Source organism: Mesoplodon bidens (genome assembly GCF_964165515.1).
Source record: "Mesoplodon bidens genome assembly, chromosome: 8".
Lineage (NCBI taxonomy): Eukaryota > Metazoa > Chordata > Mammalia > Artiodactyla > Ziphiidae > Mesoplodon > Mesoplodon bidens.
In genome coordinates this window covers 38,297,779-38,314,342 of record NC_138165.1, presented here as the reverse complement: position 1 = coordinate 38,314,342, position 16,564 = coordinate 38,297,779, and the positions used below count along the sequence as shown (strand labels likewise).

General features: G+C 36.8%; 1 protein-coding gene across 3 annotated transcripts in view; it reads right to left on the bottom strand.

The window, feature by feature from the left end:
- Nucleotides 1-62: 62 nt before the first annotated feature.
- The window catches only part of LOC308622115 (CD302 antigen), a 129,609-nt gene continuing 113,107 nt past the window's right edge, over nt 63-16,564 (bottom strand). For 2 of the 3 annotated variants that reach the window (XM_081243250.1, XM_081243248.1), the window contains 5 exons: nt 15,387-15,497; nt 8,741-8,857; nt 7,766-7,939; nt 6,463-6,489; nt 63-2,838 (listed from right to left, as the gene is read on the bottom strand). In XM_081243250.1, coding sequence (XP_081099376.1) covers nt 2,636-2,838; nt 6,463-6,489; nt 7,766-7,939; nt 8,741-8,857; nt 15,387-15,497 — 632 coding nt within the window. In that variant the 3' untranslated portion in view covers nt 63-2,635. The remainder of the gene's footprint in view (nt 2,839-6,462; nt 6,490-7,765; nt 7,940-8,740; nt 8,858-15,386; nt 15,498-16,564) is intronic. The other variant, XM_081243249.1, reaches the window with a different exon arrangement.

The window sequence follows — 16,564 nt, the reverse complement described above, 5'->3', positions numbered from 1 at the left end:
TAGGGATGCTTTGAATTTGAAACATTTATGCTTTTAATAGAACTCAGCATGAAAATGCAGTGTCTTAACCCACAAAATTTTTTATTTAAAAATTGTAAGTAAATGGTAGAAAACATTCCATTGGTGTGCATACAGTTTATTTATGGTTTTGCTATATTAACTGCTAAATGACAGAGATACAGACAGTGGCTTGGGCTTTATAGTATTCTTGTAGTTCCTTTGTACCACTTAGTATTTCAGTATTGTATTAGCTTCTTATGTCCTGTAAATTTGAGTTAGAGGGAATAAGAAAAATCTTTCATTGGTATCACTTTTAAATTCCGAACAAAATAGAGACCATATACTACTCAAATTCCTAAGAATTTAAGATTGCAAATTCCTAAGAAAATGTAGTTAAAAGTAAATGGTAGCTAAAAGTAATGATAGTAGTAATAGTTGCCAAACATAAGAATTACATTGTCATTATTGGGTAGAACCAAGATGTTTGAAGAAAGCAGTTTATACATTTCTGAATGTAAACAGACATGCTAATGTTACTGTTATTATTAAAAATAAATACAGACTTGAATGATTCAGTTATCTGTTGACCACCAAATAGATACAAGGGCCTACTACAGATGCTCAGATACATAAAGAGAATTAAGATTAGCACTGCATTACCGGGGTCTTTAAGGACTTGTTTGAAAATAAAATCAAACATGGAAAATTAAATCAGTTAAAAAAGCCATTTTGGTAGAGCTGTCATTATTAGGTAGAAGTTATTGAAATGAACTGAAGAAAATTAGTTATGTAGAAGTGGAAGGGGAGACTCTAGAGCAGCATTGTCCACTGAAACTTTCTATGATAATGGAAATGTTCTGTAATTTGCATTGCCCATCGTGGTAGCTCCTAACTGCATGTGATCTGAGCATTTGAAATATGGCTGGTGCAATTGAGGAAATGAACTTTATTTAAACAGCCACATGTGGCTAGTGGCTACTGTATTAGATACTGTAAAGATCTGTGATTGATAGTTAACAAAGCTTTAAGGAACAGATGGCTGGCCTCAGTTCTTAAAGGAGTGGTAGAATTTGAGTAGCAAAAGCAGTAAGGAATTCCAGTCTAATGTTGACGATTAGCAGCACTATTAATACTCTATCAGTAATAAAATAGACATCTCAATCAATACACAAAATCTCAAAGCTTTAACAGTGTATAACTTTTGTAATAACACCTAGTATAAAATTTGTTTTTTAGTACCACGTAGTCACATTATTCACTTTGCAGTTATTCATGTCTTATTAAGAAAACTGCCATTAATTGTGATGAGGGATGTTTCTGATTCATGTTGGCCAGTGGAAACAGACGGCGCAAGCTAGGACTTCGTTGCCACTGGTCAACCTTGAGAGATAGTGTCTCTATCCATATGAAAAGTATTCCCATAAGATGATTGATGGGATATGCGTTAGGGAGAGAGATTACTTTCCTCGCACTTCCAAGTTTCTACGTATAGTAAATACAATTTTATGTGAAGTACATACATTATCTTTTCTAATAATACTGTGTTTTTAAGTTGCTAAAGAAATCATTGTTTCAGCTTTCTTCCATTTTCATTTTTACCCCCCAAATGATTACTTCACCATCGTCTTAAAATGTACAATACACATACTGAAAACTTTGAACATGATCACTACAGTAGTAGTTAGTTTTTCTCTGCAATTATTGCTTACACAGGTTTTGTGTCATTGAATGATAAACTTCATCAAGGCTTGGGGAGCATGAGATATATAGGAACAGATATGGTGGTGGTAGAAAAGTCCTTGAAGGACACTGACCCAAGAGTTACCCGCAATGCCAGCCTCCTCCACACCTTCCTGGTATGGCTGTCATTTTTTTTGTTTCACAAAATTTATTAAATCTTTCTGACTGAAATCCTGACCATTTATGATCAGTGCTAAATACTGTTTGTGGTCCAAAACAGTGTTCTAAAAGTACTGAAACTATAATTACGTGGCATATGGGGTGTTAAAAATCTGTAAAATTTTCTACATGTAAATCATGAAGATGGAAATACTAGAGGAATTATCAGAGTAACCACCATAAGTGATATCTAAATGTAGAGAATCTATTTTAAGGCAGGTTTATTCTCAATATCTTATTGATAAAGGAGCAAGACCATAGAAATTACTAAAGACCTAGTGATTGCTAAAATTACAGTGATGATAAGTAGAATTTTTCTTTTTTTTTTAATTCAACTATAAACTAAGGTGGTTCAACTCTGGGAGGGAAGATGGAGGAGGTAAAACAAGTAGACTGGGTTTTTTTGGGGTTTTTTTGTTTTGGTATGGTTTTTACCTGATTTACTGTTAATACTTGGGCTTTAAGGTTTCCTTCATTCAAGTGAAAGGTGCATTTGGGGAGGTGGTTAAAACCATTAAATTATATCTAAGATTATTCCTTTTTTAAAAACTTTGTTCTTATAATCCTAAAGATTAATTTTTGTCACAGTCAGTGATTACATGAGAATAGTGAATGTTACTGGAATTAGGTAATACATCATAAAAACCATGATTTTCATTGTTAGGTTTTATATTAAAATCTTGCATAGGAATCACTGTCAAGGTATTTGATGTCTTAATCTGAGATTTCCAGAACCTTAGTCAAATTGAACATCATACTCGTTTTCCTCTGCAATTACTAAAACACAGTCATCATTATAAGGTGATTGGGGTGCAGCTGAAAAAACTGTGGTGAAACCAGAATCCAAACTTCTTTTGTACAGGAACCAAACGACTGCTCCCAAAACTGTCAAAATTACTGTGCTAGCAATCACCAAAGCCGATATTAAAATGTGGTTATCTGAAAAGGAAAAGACAGAAGAAAATATGGGAAATCAGGATACACAAGTTGATAGTATTGCTTTTTGGGGAGCACAAATATAGTTTCATCACATAAATATTTCACTATTTTGAGAATTTCTCACATTGGTTAGAAAAACAGTTACACACATTCCTATCAAGATTTATATTTCTTAGCTTGAATAATTGCCATACTTCAAAATTTGAAATAAACTCTGGAGGTCTCCAGTCTACTTTAAGATCTTAAAATTATCCACACAGAGGGTTTCACCATATATTTCTATTTGCATATATCATTTTATGTTATCCAAAGTATACATGTGCATAGCTTAAAATTCATAGTTCTACAGGGTATGTAATGAAAATAGTGTTCCTCCTGCCCTACTACTACTCACCCTTAATTACCATTCCTCAAAGCAGCCACTCTTGTTACTTCTGTTATTTGCCTCCATGCATGCTTATACTGCTCTTTAATTTTAAATTTTTTAATTGTAAAATATGCATAACAAAATTTACCATCTTAACCATTTTTAAGTGTGCAGTTCAGTAGCATTAAGTACATTTACATTGTTGTGCTGTGTCACAACCATTCAACTATAGAACTTTCATCTTGCAAACCTGAAAACTATATTAAACATTAAGTCCCCATTCCCCCCTCTCCCCTGCCCCTGGCAACCACCATTCTACCTTCTGTCTCTGAGGCTGACTACTCCAGGTACCTCAAATAATTAGAGCCATACAGTATTTGTCCTTTTGTGACTGGCTTATTTCACTTAGCCTAGTGTCCTCCAGGTTCATTCATGTTGTAGCATGTGTCAGAATTGCCTTTTTAAGGCTGAATAATATTCATAGTATGTATATACCATGTTTTACTTACCCATTCATCTGTAGATGGACACTTGATTTGGTTCCACCTTCCTGGCTACTGAGAATAATACTGCTATAAACATGGTTGTTTAAATTCTGTTCAAGTCCCTGTTTTCACATCTTTTGGGTATATACTGGATCATATGGTAATTCTGTGCTAAATTTTTGGGGAAGCTCCTGTATTGTTTCCACAGCGGATGCACCATTTTACATTCCCATCAGTAGTGCACAGAGGTTCCACGGTCTCCACGTTCTTGTCAACACGTTATTTTCTGTTTTGTTTTTTGGTTTGGTTTGGTTTGGTTTGGTTTTGGCTGCACCGTGCAGCATGTGGGATCTTAGTTCCCCAACCAGGGATCAAACCCATGCCCCCTGCAGTGGAAGCACAGAGTTTTAACCACTGGACCACCAGGAAGTCCCTCTGTTTTTTTTTTTTTCTTTCCTTTCCTTCCTCCCTCCCTCCCTTTCTTTTTTTCTCTTTCTCTCTCTCCCTTTCTTCCTTTTTTCTTTTTGATAGCCAACTTAATGAGTGTGAGGTGGTGCTTTGCTTGATTTTTTTTAAAGATGTTATGTTCATCTTATAGAAGAGTGAGGATTTAACTCTCCTATATACACATGAACCCAGTGAACCCATAAACACTCCTTTCCTCCTCTTCTGTCATAGCAAGCTCCAAACTGAGAGAGTAATCATGATATTAAGGAAAAAATAAGGGCAAAAGAATAGGCATTTTATAAAAGAAGATATCCAAATGGCTAATAAATGTGTGAAGGTGCTCAACATCATTTTTCATCAGGGAAATTAAAATAAGATCACTCGGGCTTCCCTGGTGGCGCAGTAGTTGAGAGTCCGCCTGCCGATGCAGGGGACACGGGTTCGTGCCCCGGTCCCAGAAGATCCCACATGCCGCGGAGCGGCTGGGCCCGTAAGCCGTGGCCGCTGAGCCTCTGCTCCGCAACGGGAGAAGCCACAACTGTGAGAGGCCAGCGTACCGCAAAAAAAAATAATAAGATCACTCTACATACCCATCTGAATGGCTAAAATTAGACTGACAAGACCATCATCGGATGGACGTAGAGCAAATGGAACTTGTCAGCAGGAATGTTAACATGGTTCAACCACTTTGAAACATTATTTGATTATTTCTAATAATGCTAAACATTATTAGCTACCCTATGGCTATTTCACTCTCAAGGAAAAGGAGAACAAAGGTCCAAAAAAAAAGTATGAGAATGTTCATAGTGTGATCACATTCATGCCAGACTAATAATGATCAAATATCCATAGGAGAATGGACAAATTATGGTGTGTTTATAAAGTAGTATGCAGCAATAGAAAAAGTACAGTATATATGTGCAACACTGATGAATAAAAAAAATATTCTGACTGAAAAACTTACGCTTACGTGAAGTTCAAGAACAAACAACTCTAACCTATGGTGATAGAAATCAATAGTGGTTGCCTGTGGGGTGGATGCTGGTGGGGTGGGCATTTATTGGGAGGGGCATGTGGGAATTTTGTTCTATCTTTAAATGTTCTATCTCGATTTGAGTGGTGGTTATACAGGTATATACATAAGCAACCATCACAGTGTACATTTAAGATTGTGCATTTTATCCTCAGTTAATTACACATCAAAAATATGGAGGCTATGGGCCTCCCTGGTGGCGCAGTGGTTGAGAGTCCGCCTGCGGATGCAGGGGATACGGGTTCGTGCCCCGGTCTGGGAGGATCCCATATGCCGCGGAGCGGCTGGGCCCGTGAGCCATGGCCACTGGGCCTGCGCGTCCGGAGCCTGTGCTCCGCAACGGGAGAGGCCACGACAGTGAGAGGCCCGCATACCGCAAAAAGAAAAAAAAAAAAAAAAAAAATATGGAGGCTAAAAACTATGCTACACAATTTGCAAAAATATAACAGGCATTCATACATTATTTTGGGGAATGCAAAATGGTACAATTTCTCTGAAACTATCAGTATTGATCAAAGTTATATATTCATGTTCAATACGGCAGTTATATTTCAGGGAATCTAAGATAAACATGTTTGTGCAAGGTGATTCATTCCTTGCAGCACTGTAGTAATAGCAAATGTTTGGAAACAACCCAGTAGGGGTCTGGAGTTGGTGAATAATTGAATGTATCCATACAATGGATGAGTATACAGTTGTAAAAAAGAATGAAGATTTATCTATAGGTAATGATATGGAGAGATATTTAGACTATTTAGTGAATAAAAAAGTCATATCTCTTAATTTGTTTATGTTGGCAAAAGAAACACTAGACATTTAAAGAAGAAACTGAATTAGTGCCCAATAAGGGTTCAGGTAGAATAGGATGGAAGGAGGCACAGAGGGAGGAGACAGATTTTTCAGTGTTTGCCTTGTATAGTTTTGCTTTTGGAGCCACATAAATATATTACCTGTTCCTTTCCCAAAAAATACATTTAGTAAGCCCTAAGACAGATTCTTCATGAACTGTAATTACAACTATAAGAAAAAAAATTTTTAACAAAAGATGCAGTCATTTCCTGCAAAAACAGATAATGGAGCAATGAGGAGATAGAATTTGGTGTTTTAAAAAATGTTCATTTCATACATAACTTGCAGATACATTTAAAATGTCAAGTCTTTCTGTATTCTTATAAAAGTTGTTCTACTTTACACTGTCATATAATTAAAGAGGTCTTCAGTACTACTTTAATATGCTAGAATCTTAATATATTCTTTTTTGTGGGAAAAATTTAACAAAAGACCATACTTACCTGATAAATATTTCTTTTCATATGGGACTAGAATACAAAAGAAAATCATAATTAATTTAAGTATGCCTTATTCTAAGAATGCTTCTAAACACTTTCAAAGTAGTTTAAAACGAACCCTTTAATAGCTTAGTATTACCCATATTTCTGTTGCTTGGTCATGTGTCTGTATTATCTGTTTTGAACTCAGTTTTTTTTAAAAAAGGATGTAGAGAGCTAAAAACCCATTAGCTCAGTTGGTGGAAAAAGAATAAGGGAACTCGAGAAAAAGACTGTGATGAAGTGAGGGAAATAAGAGGATTTGGGTTGGAAAGTCTGTAGAAACAGTAGAAGTATACAATTGTGACCTTACCTTGGTAGTACAGACTTGCTCACTATTTCTGATGTTTTGAAGTTATAGCTTAATTAAAAATTTGGCTTATATAATGGTACCCTGAGGCATCGTATATGAAAAGAACCAACTTTCTAAAAATCCAACAAATATTGGAAGTCAAATGCTACTACCATAAAAGTGTGACTGATAAGTCAAAAACCCTGCTGAGGCAAGTTAAAAAAAAAATTGTATGTAGTTCCAGATGTAAAGAAAGGAAATAATCGGGGGCAGATGTATAGTTTTGGTTTGCAGTTGGAGTAGAAGGGGGGAATATTAAGGATGCAATGCGGGAAATGGCTGTTTCTGTCTTGTTTCAAGCAACCCAAAATCGTATTTTGAAATTTAAATGTCTTTAGTGAGAAAACAATTCTTTCTAAAACATAAAAGAACTGTCTAATGTTTAACAATAATATGAAAATACTTGGGGACAGGATAATTTTGTTCATTAGAAAGCACTGTGATGTGTGAGAAGAAAACTTATACTTTAAGCCACAGTAAATTATAAACTATGATGCAATTTTTCTTGGCCTAATCAAAGATGTCCTTGTACTGAATCAAATTCTTTGTATGCTAACATTAGAATTGTGGAATCAGCCATGATTATTTTTCACCACTTCCACTGTTTAATCAAATCAAAAAGAGGCTATTATAATTCCTTTGAACAACATAAGAAATTTTTGACTCCTTAGAAGCTCTAAGAATAAGCAGATAGAATAAAAGTATGCCTGGTTCACATGATGTGGCCCTACCTCTGAAATGTAATAGGATTACATATTTGACTTCCAAGAGTCTTGGGAACAAACCAGCCCAGTATCTTCTGAAGTCTTACTTCCTCTTTATATTGAGGCACACATCACAAAGAAAATTATTTTAAAACCAGCCCTATTTTCCCCACCTCTCTTAGAATGGAAAAAGGCCTTCAATTATACTTACTAGCTGCTTTACAAAGGGTTCCTTCCACAGAAGAAACTTCACAATTTCCTTTTTTCCAGTCACCTGTCTTGGTGTGCAAAAAGGCACAGGTGTCAACTAGATCCTCGCCATCTTCTTGGTCTGACCACTTAACAAATGTCATATTTGACTTGTCAAACCACTTGAAACTGGCATCTGTCAGTTAAGGAAATTTTTTAACATTATGACAGTATAAAATGTGTTAAAGTCAAAGAAAGGGTCTAGCTTTATTTTTTTTTAAACTTTTTGGCCACGCCTCATGGCTTGTGGGATCTTAGTTCCCTAACCAGGGATTGAACCCCGGGCCCTCAGCAGTGAAAGCATGGAGTCCTAACCACTGGACCACCAGGGATTTCCTGGGTCTAGTTTTAAAGGTGGGAAGTTACTAAGATATGTCTGGTCTAAACTTCTGATTGTAGGATTTAAATTAGAAGGAGGAACATATCCTGTACACAGGCAAAAGATACTGGTTCAAAAAGGTTCTGAAGAAGATCCCATTTGTGATTAAAAATATATATATAATTTTCATGAAGAAATAGTCAAGAAAATAGTTAAAATGTTAATGGTAACCTTAGTAATTTCATTTCATTTCGAAAATGATTACTTTCTATTTTCAACAGTGACAATAAATACATTTACATAGTATTACCCTGACAGTTGTCTATCTTCATCCTATTGTTGACACTAGTACCAATTTTTATTACCCTACCATATTACAGAAATACTGAGTCTAGAACCATATTTTAATCCAGATGAAAGAATCAACTTTAACTTTCATGTGTGACACACATTGAGCTGCTCAGGGGAAAGCTGTGGTACATGGGTGCACACTGAAAATACAATACCTGGAAACCACAGGAAATAGTGAACTACAGAATTGAGGAATCTAAAAGTTATCAGTTTTACTAACATTAAGAAAAAAATGTAAGAAACAATTTAAGTATAAGTATCACTTACCATCTGTGTCAAAAAACATGCCTAATAGGATATCATCTGGGCCTTTCCATTGCTTTTGCAAAGTATCCAGTATAAAAGCATTTTCTTCTTCATTATGTATGCTTATCATGTCTGCTCCTGAAATTATTTTAGGGAGAAGAAGTCAGCATGTTCCCAAAATCAATGAAAATCACATGAAGTATATACAAATTATACATTATTATAATACATTATATTTTACATCCTTTTAAAAAATTAAGCTTGAAAATATCATGCACATTTCTGAAGAGACAATAATATACTCATGAGAAAAATAAAATGATAATGTGATAAACTGAACAGAATCATACTTTTTTTTTTTTTGCGGTACGCGGGCCTCTCACTGTTGCGGCCTCTCCCGTTGCGGAGCACAGGGTCCAGACGTGCAGGCTCAGCGGCCATGGCTCAAGGGCCCAGCCGCTCCGCGGCATGTGGGATCCTCCCGGACCGGGGCACGAACCCATGTCCCCTGCATCGGCAGGCGGACTCTCAACCACTGCGCCACCAGGGGAGCCCCAGAATCATACTTTTTATTTCATTCACTTAGGGTTAGTAATCTCATAAACAACATGGAAAGAAAACATCATGGGAAGGCTGGAGCAGTAGAACACACTTCCTGCATCTCAACTTATCACTACCCCTTCCTCTAGCAATCATGGCCCCTCCTGCCCTCAGTTCACAATTATAGGGAGGAGTAGCTCTGACCACACTGAGGAGAGCTGAAAACTACCAGGGCAACTTGCCAGAACAGTCCCAAGACCTAGTGAAGTTCAAGTAACAAGCGGTCTCTGACCTGCCTCACTTAACTGGCCACCATGTGCCTGCTGCCTGAAGCCTATGCCGTCCCATATTTTCCTCTGTGGTCGCCCTTAGGGAAGTCCTGGTTAGGGAAAGTGATAAAGGAGGTCCTTGGTCCTTGTTCTCATTGGATAGCTGATATTTCCTGGTACTGTCTCACCTGGTTTGAGTAAAGAGCAGCAGCCACATATATTTTATGTCTCACATTTTTTATCCTTTCAATCTATAAGCTACATAGCACCCTATAAAATATTAGCAGTAACTTCACTTTTCCCAGATATATTTAATCTTGTTTCTTAACCCAACAAAGATTCTCTTGCAAATTAAAAAAAATCATTCCACTGTCTTAACTGGATAATACTAAGGAGAAAATGCTAATGGAGTTAGTTTCTCTCATGATATTGCATGTTTTTGCAAGTGAAGAATGAATGATGACATCAGAGCTTATAGCAACCAGAAATCTGGTGGGGAAGGTACATCTAACCCCTGGGAAAAATACATCCTTTCAGCTGTACTCAGCTAAGTGAGGAATAAACATCAAAATGTTTCTAAGAAACATGACTTTCCAGTCTCAGTAATTTTAGAAGTTAAAATTTTCATAATTTTCCAAGGAGAAGTCATTGATCCTAAACATTTTTAAAGTTATCTTGGAAGCTCTGGGTACTACAACTAATCCAGGTACTACATGGAGAGATGAGGAAGTCTTTCCTATCATTAAATTACATTCTTCCAAAATCATCCTGACTTAACAAAAACTTCCAAAAACTTGGGAATACTGCCTTGGATCAGTGGCTCTCCAACTTTAGTGTGCACCAGAATCACATGGAGGGCTTGTTAAAACAGTGTTAGCTCCTGCACCCAGAGCTTCTGATTTAGCTGGAGTAACATGGGGCCTGAGAATTTACATTCCTAACCAGTTCCCAGGTGACACTGGTGCTGCTGATCCAGGGAACACACTGAGAAATTATAGGAAACTTAAATAATAGGCTATTGTATTTATGACACCACTCTAAAATCAGTAACTTATTGGTAATTAACCGGTATATGGAGATGAGGAAGAGCCATTAGGTCATGACGTGGTAAGAAAATTTGTATTAGGCAATTACTTTCACATCTTTTAAAAGAGGCTTAAAAAATAAATTTAACTACAGGGGAAAAGAAAACTACAGGGCCTAAAATCTTCCCCCAGACAAACCATACTGTTAAAGAAGAAAATCAAACTGGGCAGACTAAAGCTCTGTTATGAATAAAAAATAACAGGCAAACACCTTAATAGAAGAAAAAGAAAATGGTCTCAGACTGTTAAAAAGGCAGTAGACACGTATAGAAAACAAACTAGTGCTTACCAGTGGGGAGAGGGATGGGGGAAGGGGGCAACATAGGGGTGGGGATTAAGAGGTAATATTATGCATAAAATAAGCTACAAGGATATATTGTACAACACTGGAATACAGCCAATATTTTATAGTAACAAAAAATGGAGTAAAACCTTTAAAAATTGTGAATCACTATATTGTTCAATTTGTAACTTACTTAGTATTGTACATCGACTACACTTCAATTAAGAAAAAAAGACAATTCACCCTCACGAAAGGAAATGTAACACAAGAAGTGTGTGAAAAATGCAATTTCACTGGTAAAAGAATGAAAATAAGAGTTTCAGATGTGCCAATTAAACAGTGCTGCCTTAGGGTGTAGAAAAATAGGAACTTATAAGTGGTTAGTTGGAGTAAAAATTAGTAAAAGCTTTTTGGAGACAATTTGGCAAGATGTATGCAAGGCAATCATTGGCTCTGCTCAAATAGGCACAATCATTGATGTTCATCACATTTACAACACTGGAAGATTGGAAATAATTTAATAACCAATATTAGAGGATTAAATCAATAACGGCATATCTATATAGAGGAACAGTGTACAGTTATTAGGAAATATGCATTCTATATTTACTGCCATGGAAAAAAAAAATTTTTTTTTTTTTGCGGTACGCGGACCTCTCACTCTTGTGGCCTCTCCCATTGTGGAGCACAGGCTCCGGACGCGCAGGCTCCGGACGCGCAGGCTCAGCGGCCATGGCTCACGGGCCCAGCCGCTCCGCGGCATATGGGATCTTCCCGGACCGGGGCACGAACCCGTGTCCCCTGCATCGGCAGGCGGACTCTCAACCACTGCGCCACCAGGGAAGCCCCTAAAATACTTAATACTTTAATCCAAAGTTAGACTTCAGCAAGGTTCTCTCTCTCAGTCATAGCTCCATTTTTAAAAATGCTATGATGGTTTTCTTATCAGTTCTAGCTGCTATCACCTCCTGTTAAATGTCATACAGACTTTTAATCTGTTTTACCCTCGTACTTACTTGTACGTAGTTGTGAAATGTAACCAAAATGCCATTTTAGAAAAATCCTCAAGGGAAGTATTTAACTAGGTTATAGTTTAGGCTTAGGTGTTCAGAGATGAGATTTTCATTCCTTTCTCTGACCTTGTGTCAGCCAATGGAACTTGAATGAGTTTTAACATTGCAAGTTAAGTAAATACTGTATAAACTTAATATGTCAGGAAAAAGCACACACTTTAATTTTCTTTAACAAATGATAGCATAAATCCCTGAAGAACACATGTACTCAAGCGAATTTTTTCTTTACAATGCATTACCAGTGATGCTACCTGCTGAGATGTAATTTGGGTCTTTAATTCTTTTTATGGCTAGTGACATAGCTCATACACATCACAAAAAGGAAAGACTGAAAATATTTATTTGTTCTATTATAATGAAAATATCTAAATCAAAGGTAAATGTTGCAAAATAAGAAAAATTTTAGCCTCTCACAATTATTTTCCTAGATGAACAATAACAGTACCCAAAATAAGTACAAGTAACATCAAGTAAATTACCACAAAGCACTGGGAATATTTCTAAATATAGCTCTCAGCAGTCCAAAAGGTAACAAGTCACCTATTTTCTATACCCCTAATTATAGGTTTAAGATAGGATTTTGTATACCTGTGAAGATTTTATAAATCCAAATGTAAATGTCCTAGTATTCCTTATGCTTTTCCTTCTTCATATATAGCAAACACTGAATTCATGTCCACCTACTGTTCTAAACCAAAACACTACCCTAGCCAAAAAAAGTAATGGTAATATTAACCAATTTTAGCTAATTTTCTGATTCATCAATGAAATGGATATTTCCAGAGTGGAAGCAAATGTAGAGGATGATCAAATAAATGATGAGATTAGCAGAAATGTATGAGAAATTTAAATCAAATCAGTAAGACAAACTGAATTTATAAATATTTAACTGGGAAAAAAGACATTTTTCTTTAGACACAAGATAAACTTTATAAGCAAATTTATATACAACGATTTAAAATTCCTAAGTGGATACTCTACTTGAACAAGTAGAGTTAATGGACTTCAGATAATCAAAAATCAGGCCTCAAAGTTGCTGGGTGTCTTCAATTTCATTTTGCTTCTTTTTCTAAAAAAAAATTAGCAAATACAATTAACTAGTTGTAGAGGAAGTCAGTCAACAAATATTAACTATGCCTCTGTAGAGTAGGCAGTTGCTTAACTGCTGAAGTTAAGTGTTAAAGCTGGATGACGAAATCTGACCTTGTGGTTCATACAAGCTAATAGGAGTACAGGAACATGTCTTTTCTTGGCTCTGAGCCTCCAATATAATTTGTTTATTGAAATCTGTGTTTATGTCCAAGTATACCTGACATAAATGTTTTTTAAAAAAGAGATAGGAAATAGTTGTGGGGGAAACACCATTTAAAAAAAATCTTGTGGACTTCCCTGGTGGCTCAGTGGTTAAGAATCCACCTGCCAATGCAGGGGACACGGGTTCAAGCCCTGGCCCGGGAAGATCCCACATGCCACGGAGCAACTAAGCCCGTGCGCCACAACTACTGAGCCTGCGCTCTAGAGCCCGCGAGCCGCAACTACTGAGCCCATGCACCACAACTACTGAAGCCTGCACGCCTGGAGCCTGTGCTCTGCAACAAGAGAAGCCACCGCAATGAAGAGTGGCTCCCGCTTGCCGCAACTAGAGAGAGCCCGTGCGCAGCAACAGAGACCCAACACAGCCATACATACATACGTACATACATACATACATACATATATAAATAAAAATCTTGGAAGACCAGCAAAATTCCTATTACTCCATTTCCTTGGAGTGAAACCATATTAGCATGTTGGAAGTGTCTTGTTTTCAAAGAGCCAATGTTCAACACCATTTAGCAAGTCAGGAAAATATGTATTGAGTATTACATGGCACTTCACAGGATTTAAAATGGCTATGCCATTTTCTTTATTCCTAAAGAAAACAATATGTACTGAGTAGTATGTGGCACTTAGGATTTAAAACTCCTATGCTTACATTTATTCCTTCTATAATAAGTGAATATGATTTTAATTAAAGCAATTTGATATTCTTCCAAAATGTTAATTGGTGGGTTGTCAGAAATTGTGTTTTTTAGATAAAGGGCATTTTTATTTTTTATTTATGTATTTTTTGGCCGTGCCCTGTGGCATGCGGGATCTTAGTTCCCCAATCAGGGATGGAACCCATGCCGCCGGCATTGGGAGTGCAGAGTCTTAACCACTGGACATCCAGGGAAGTCCCAGTAAAGCACATTTTTAAATGCTGGTGTTATGAATATGCTTAAGACAAAATTTAATGAAATAAGAGATTTTTAGATCTCACACAATAATAAAAAGTACCTTTAAATAATCAAGGACTCTCATCTCACCATCATAGATATCTCAGTGGAAAAACATGCTAACTCACACCATCGTTTTAGTTTGAGCTGACAAGTATCACAATAAGAGGCTTAACAACAAGGATACACTTTGGGCCAAACAGCCAAATATATAAAGAGCACCCAAGCACACCTTTTTTAAAATGACATTTTTATTTAAAAGATTTCAAAATGTGAAGTTATATTTCCCAGAGAATACTGAGCATATCATGTAGCAAATACATAGCCTTTTTTTCATGTTTATTTAACGATATGCTTCTTTACCACAGTCTCACGTCACAGTCCCATGTAATCTAACTTCTGCCCCTACTGCATGCCTGAAACAGTACTTTCAGGTCAGAATAAGAGTGATTAAGAACTCTGGTCCTAAAATGAGACAGTCCCTGGTTTGAATCCTGGCTCTGCCAATGATTTCCTGTGTGACCTTTAACAAATAATTGAACTAGTTTTATTCTCTTGATAAAAGGAGGCTAGGGCTTCCCGGGTGGCGCAGTGGTTGAGAGTCTGCCTGCCGATGCAGGGGACACGGGTTCGTGCCCTGGGCCGGGAAGATCCCACATGCCGCGGAGCGGCTGGGCCCGTGAGCCATGGCCGCTGAGCCTGCGCATCCGGAGCCTGTGCTCCGCAACGGGAGAGGCCACAACAGTGAGAGGCCCACGTAACACACACACACACACACACACACACACACACACACACACACACACACAAAAGGAGGCTAATAATTTACTACCCGATAGGTTTGCTGTAATAATTAAAGCCAGTTAAAGTATATTATGTGTGTAAGAACAGTGCCTGACACAGAGTACTTACATTACATACACTCTGCTCTTGCTAAGGTTTTGTCACTCTGCTTTGGGCAGTGTGGTCCAACAACTGTCTTCCAGCTCAAGGGTATACCCCAATTCCACTGTTTGTGTCTTGCGTATTACAGAATAAAAGCTGTCCAGTTATTACAAGGACCAAGGTGAAAGTGAGATACAACAAAACTATTTTTTAAAGAAATTAGTGAACACTCTTTACTGATCTGTGAAAAAACAAAATAGAAAAAGCTCCTTACCATGGTCAGTACACTGATTTCTGACATCCTCTATGCTTTCTACTTTGATGGCTTCTTGAAGAAAAATGTAACAACTGTCTTGGAACTGAACCCAGGTGGATGAAGGGCAGTCTATGGGGAGAAAGAGATGCGCTATTAAATAACTTTAATTCCATGAATTCCTAAAGATAAAGATATTAGATATTAAGTTTTCACAGAAAAAAAAATGGCAATTTCCCTTGTTAATTTAGCCATAATGCTCTTGGTCTTTGTTAAAATAAGAAATTGACTAGTGTGATAGGAATTTCTTTTTCACCATTGTACATGTGGGAAAAGGGAAATGCGCCACTGATTCCCTTCTGGTTTGACAGAGCAAAGTTACAAGGCTTTAGGTGTTTAGTAGTTCAGACATGTAAATTATAGCATATTACATATGCTAATAACCAAGGCAATAAACTATCAAGGAAGACAACCAATCAGAATTACAAGTTTTCTTTGAAGGTTATCTTTGCAGTATATAGTAACAATTCAATTTCAAAAGTCTTAAGAGTCTTACAAGATCTTTTTGTTCAAAATATACTTTCAAGAACAGAGAAGAAAAGAAGTTGCTAGATTATGAATATTCAGACAAGTTTTCCTATTGCACAAGAAAACAAGATTGATGTTTTTATGAATGTTTTAATTTAACACTTCATCAAAGCAGATTCTTTGAACCAGTTTTATGAAACAGAACCATACTTCTTCCTCTATTGCTGTAGAGGGTCATCTCCTTCATCTCTGTCTTTTGGTGTTATTCATTATAAAGATGTGTATTTTTCAGCCTTGCCTCTGGAATTTCACTAGTTAGCATTAGAAGCAAAAGTAGGCCTGTTAAGACCTTGATTTCACTGGCCAGAATGGAGAAAGGATGGGAAGATTTTATTGAATTCCAGTGAATAAAGGAACATTAAGGCATTAACCTTCCATATTCTCTTAGGTCTGTATAGGGAAAATCACTTTTTACCTGTTTTTATTTTTGCGGGATCTCAGTTCCTCGACCAGGGATTGAACCCAGACCACAGCAGTGAAATCACCAAATCCTAACCACTAGACCTAGCGCCAGGGAACTCCCTGAATTACAATTTTAATATAAACAAGTAGAAGAATGGCTTACTACAAAGATCAGAATTGAACAATCAGCTACGTTAGTCTAAATTCAA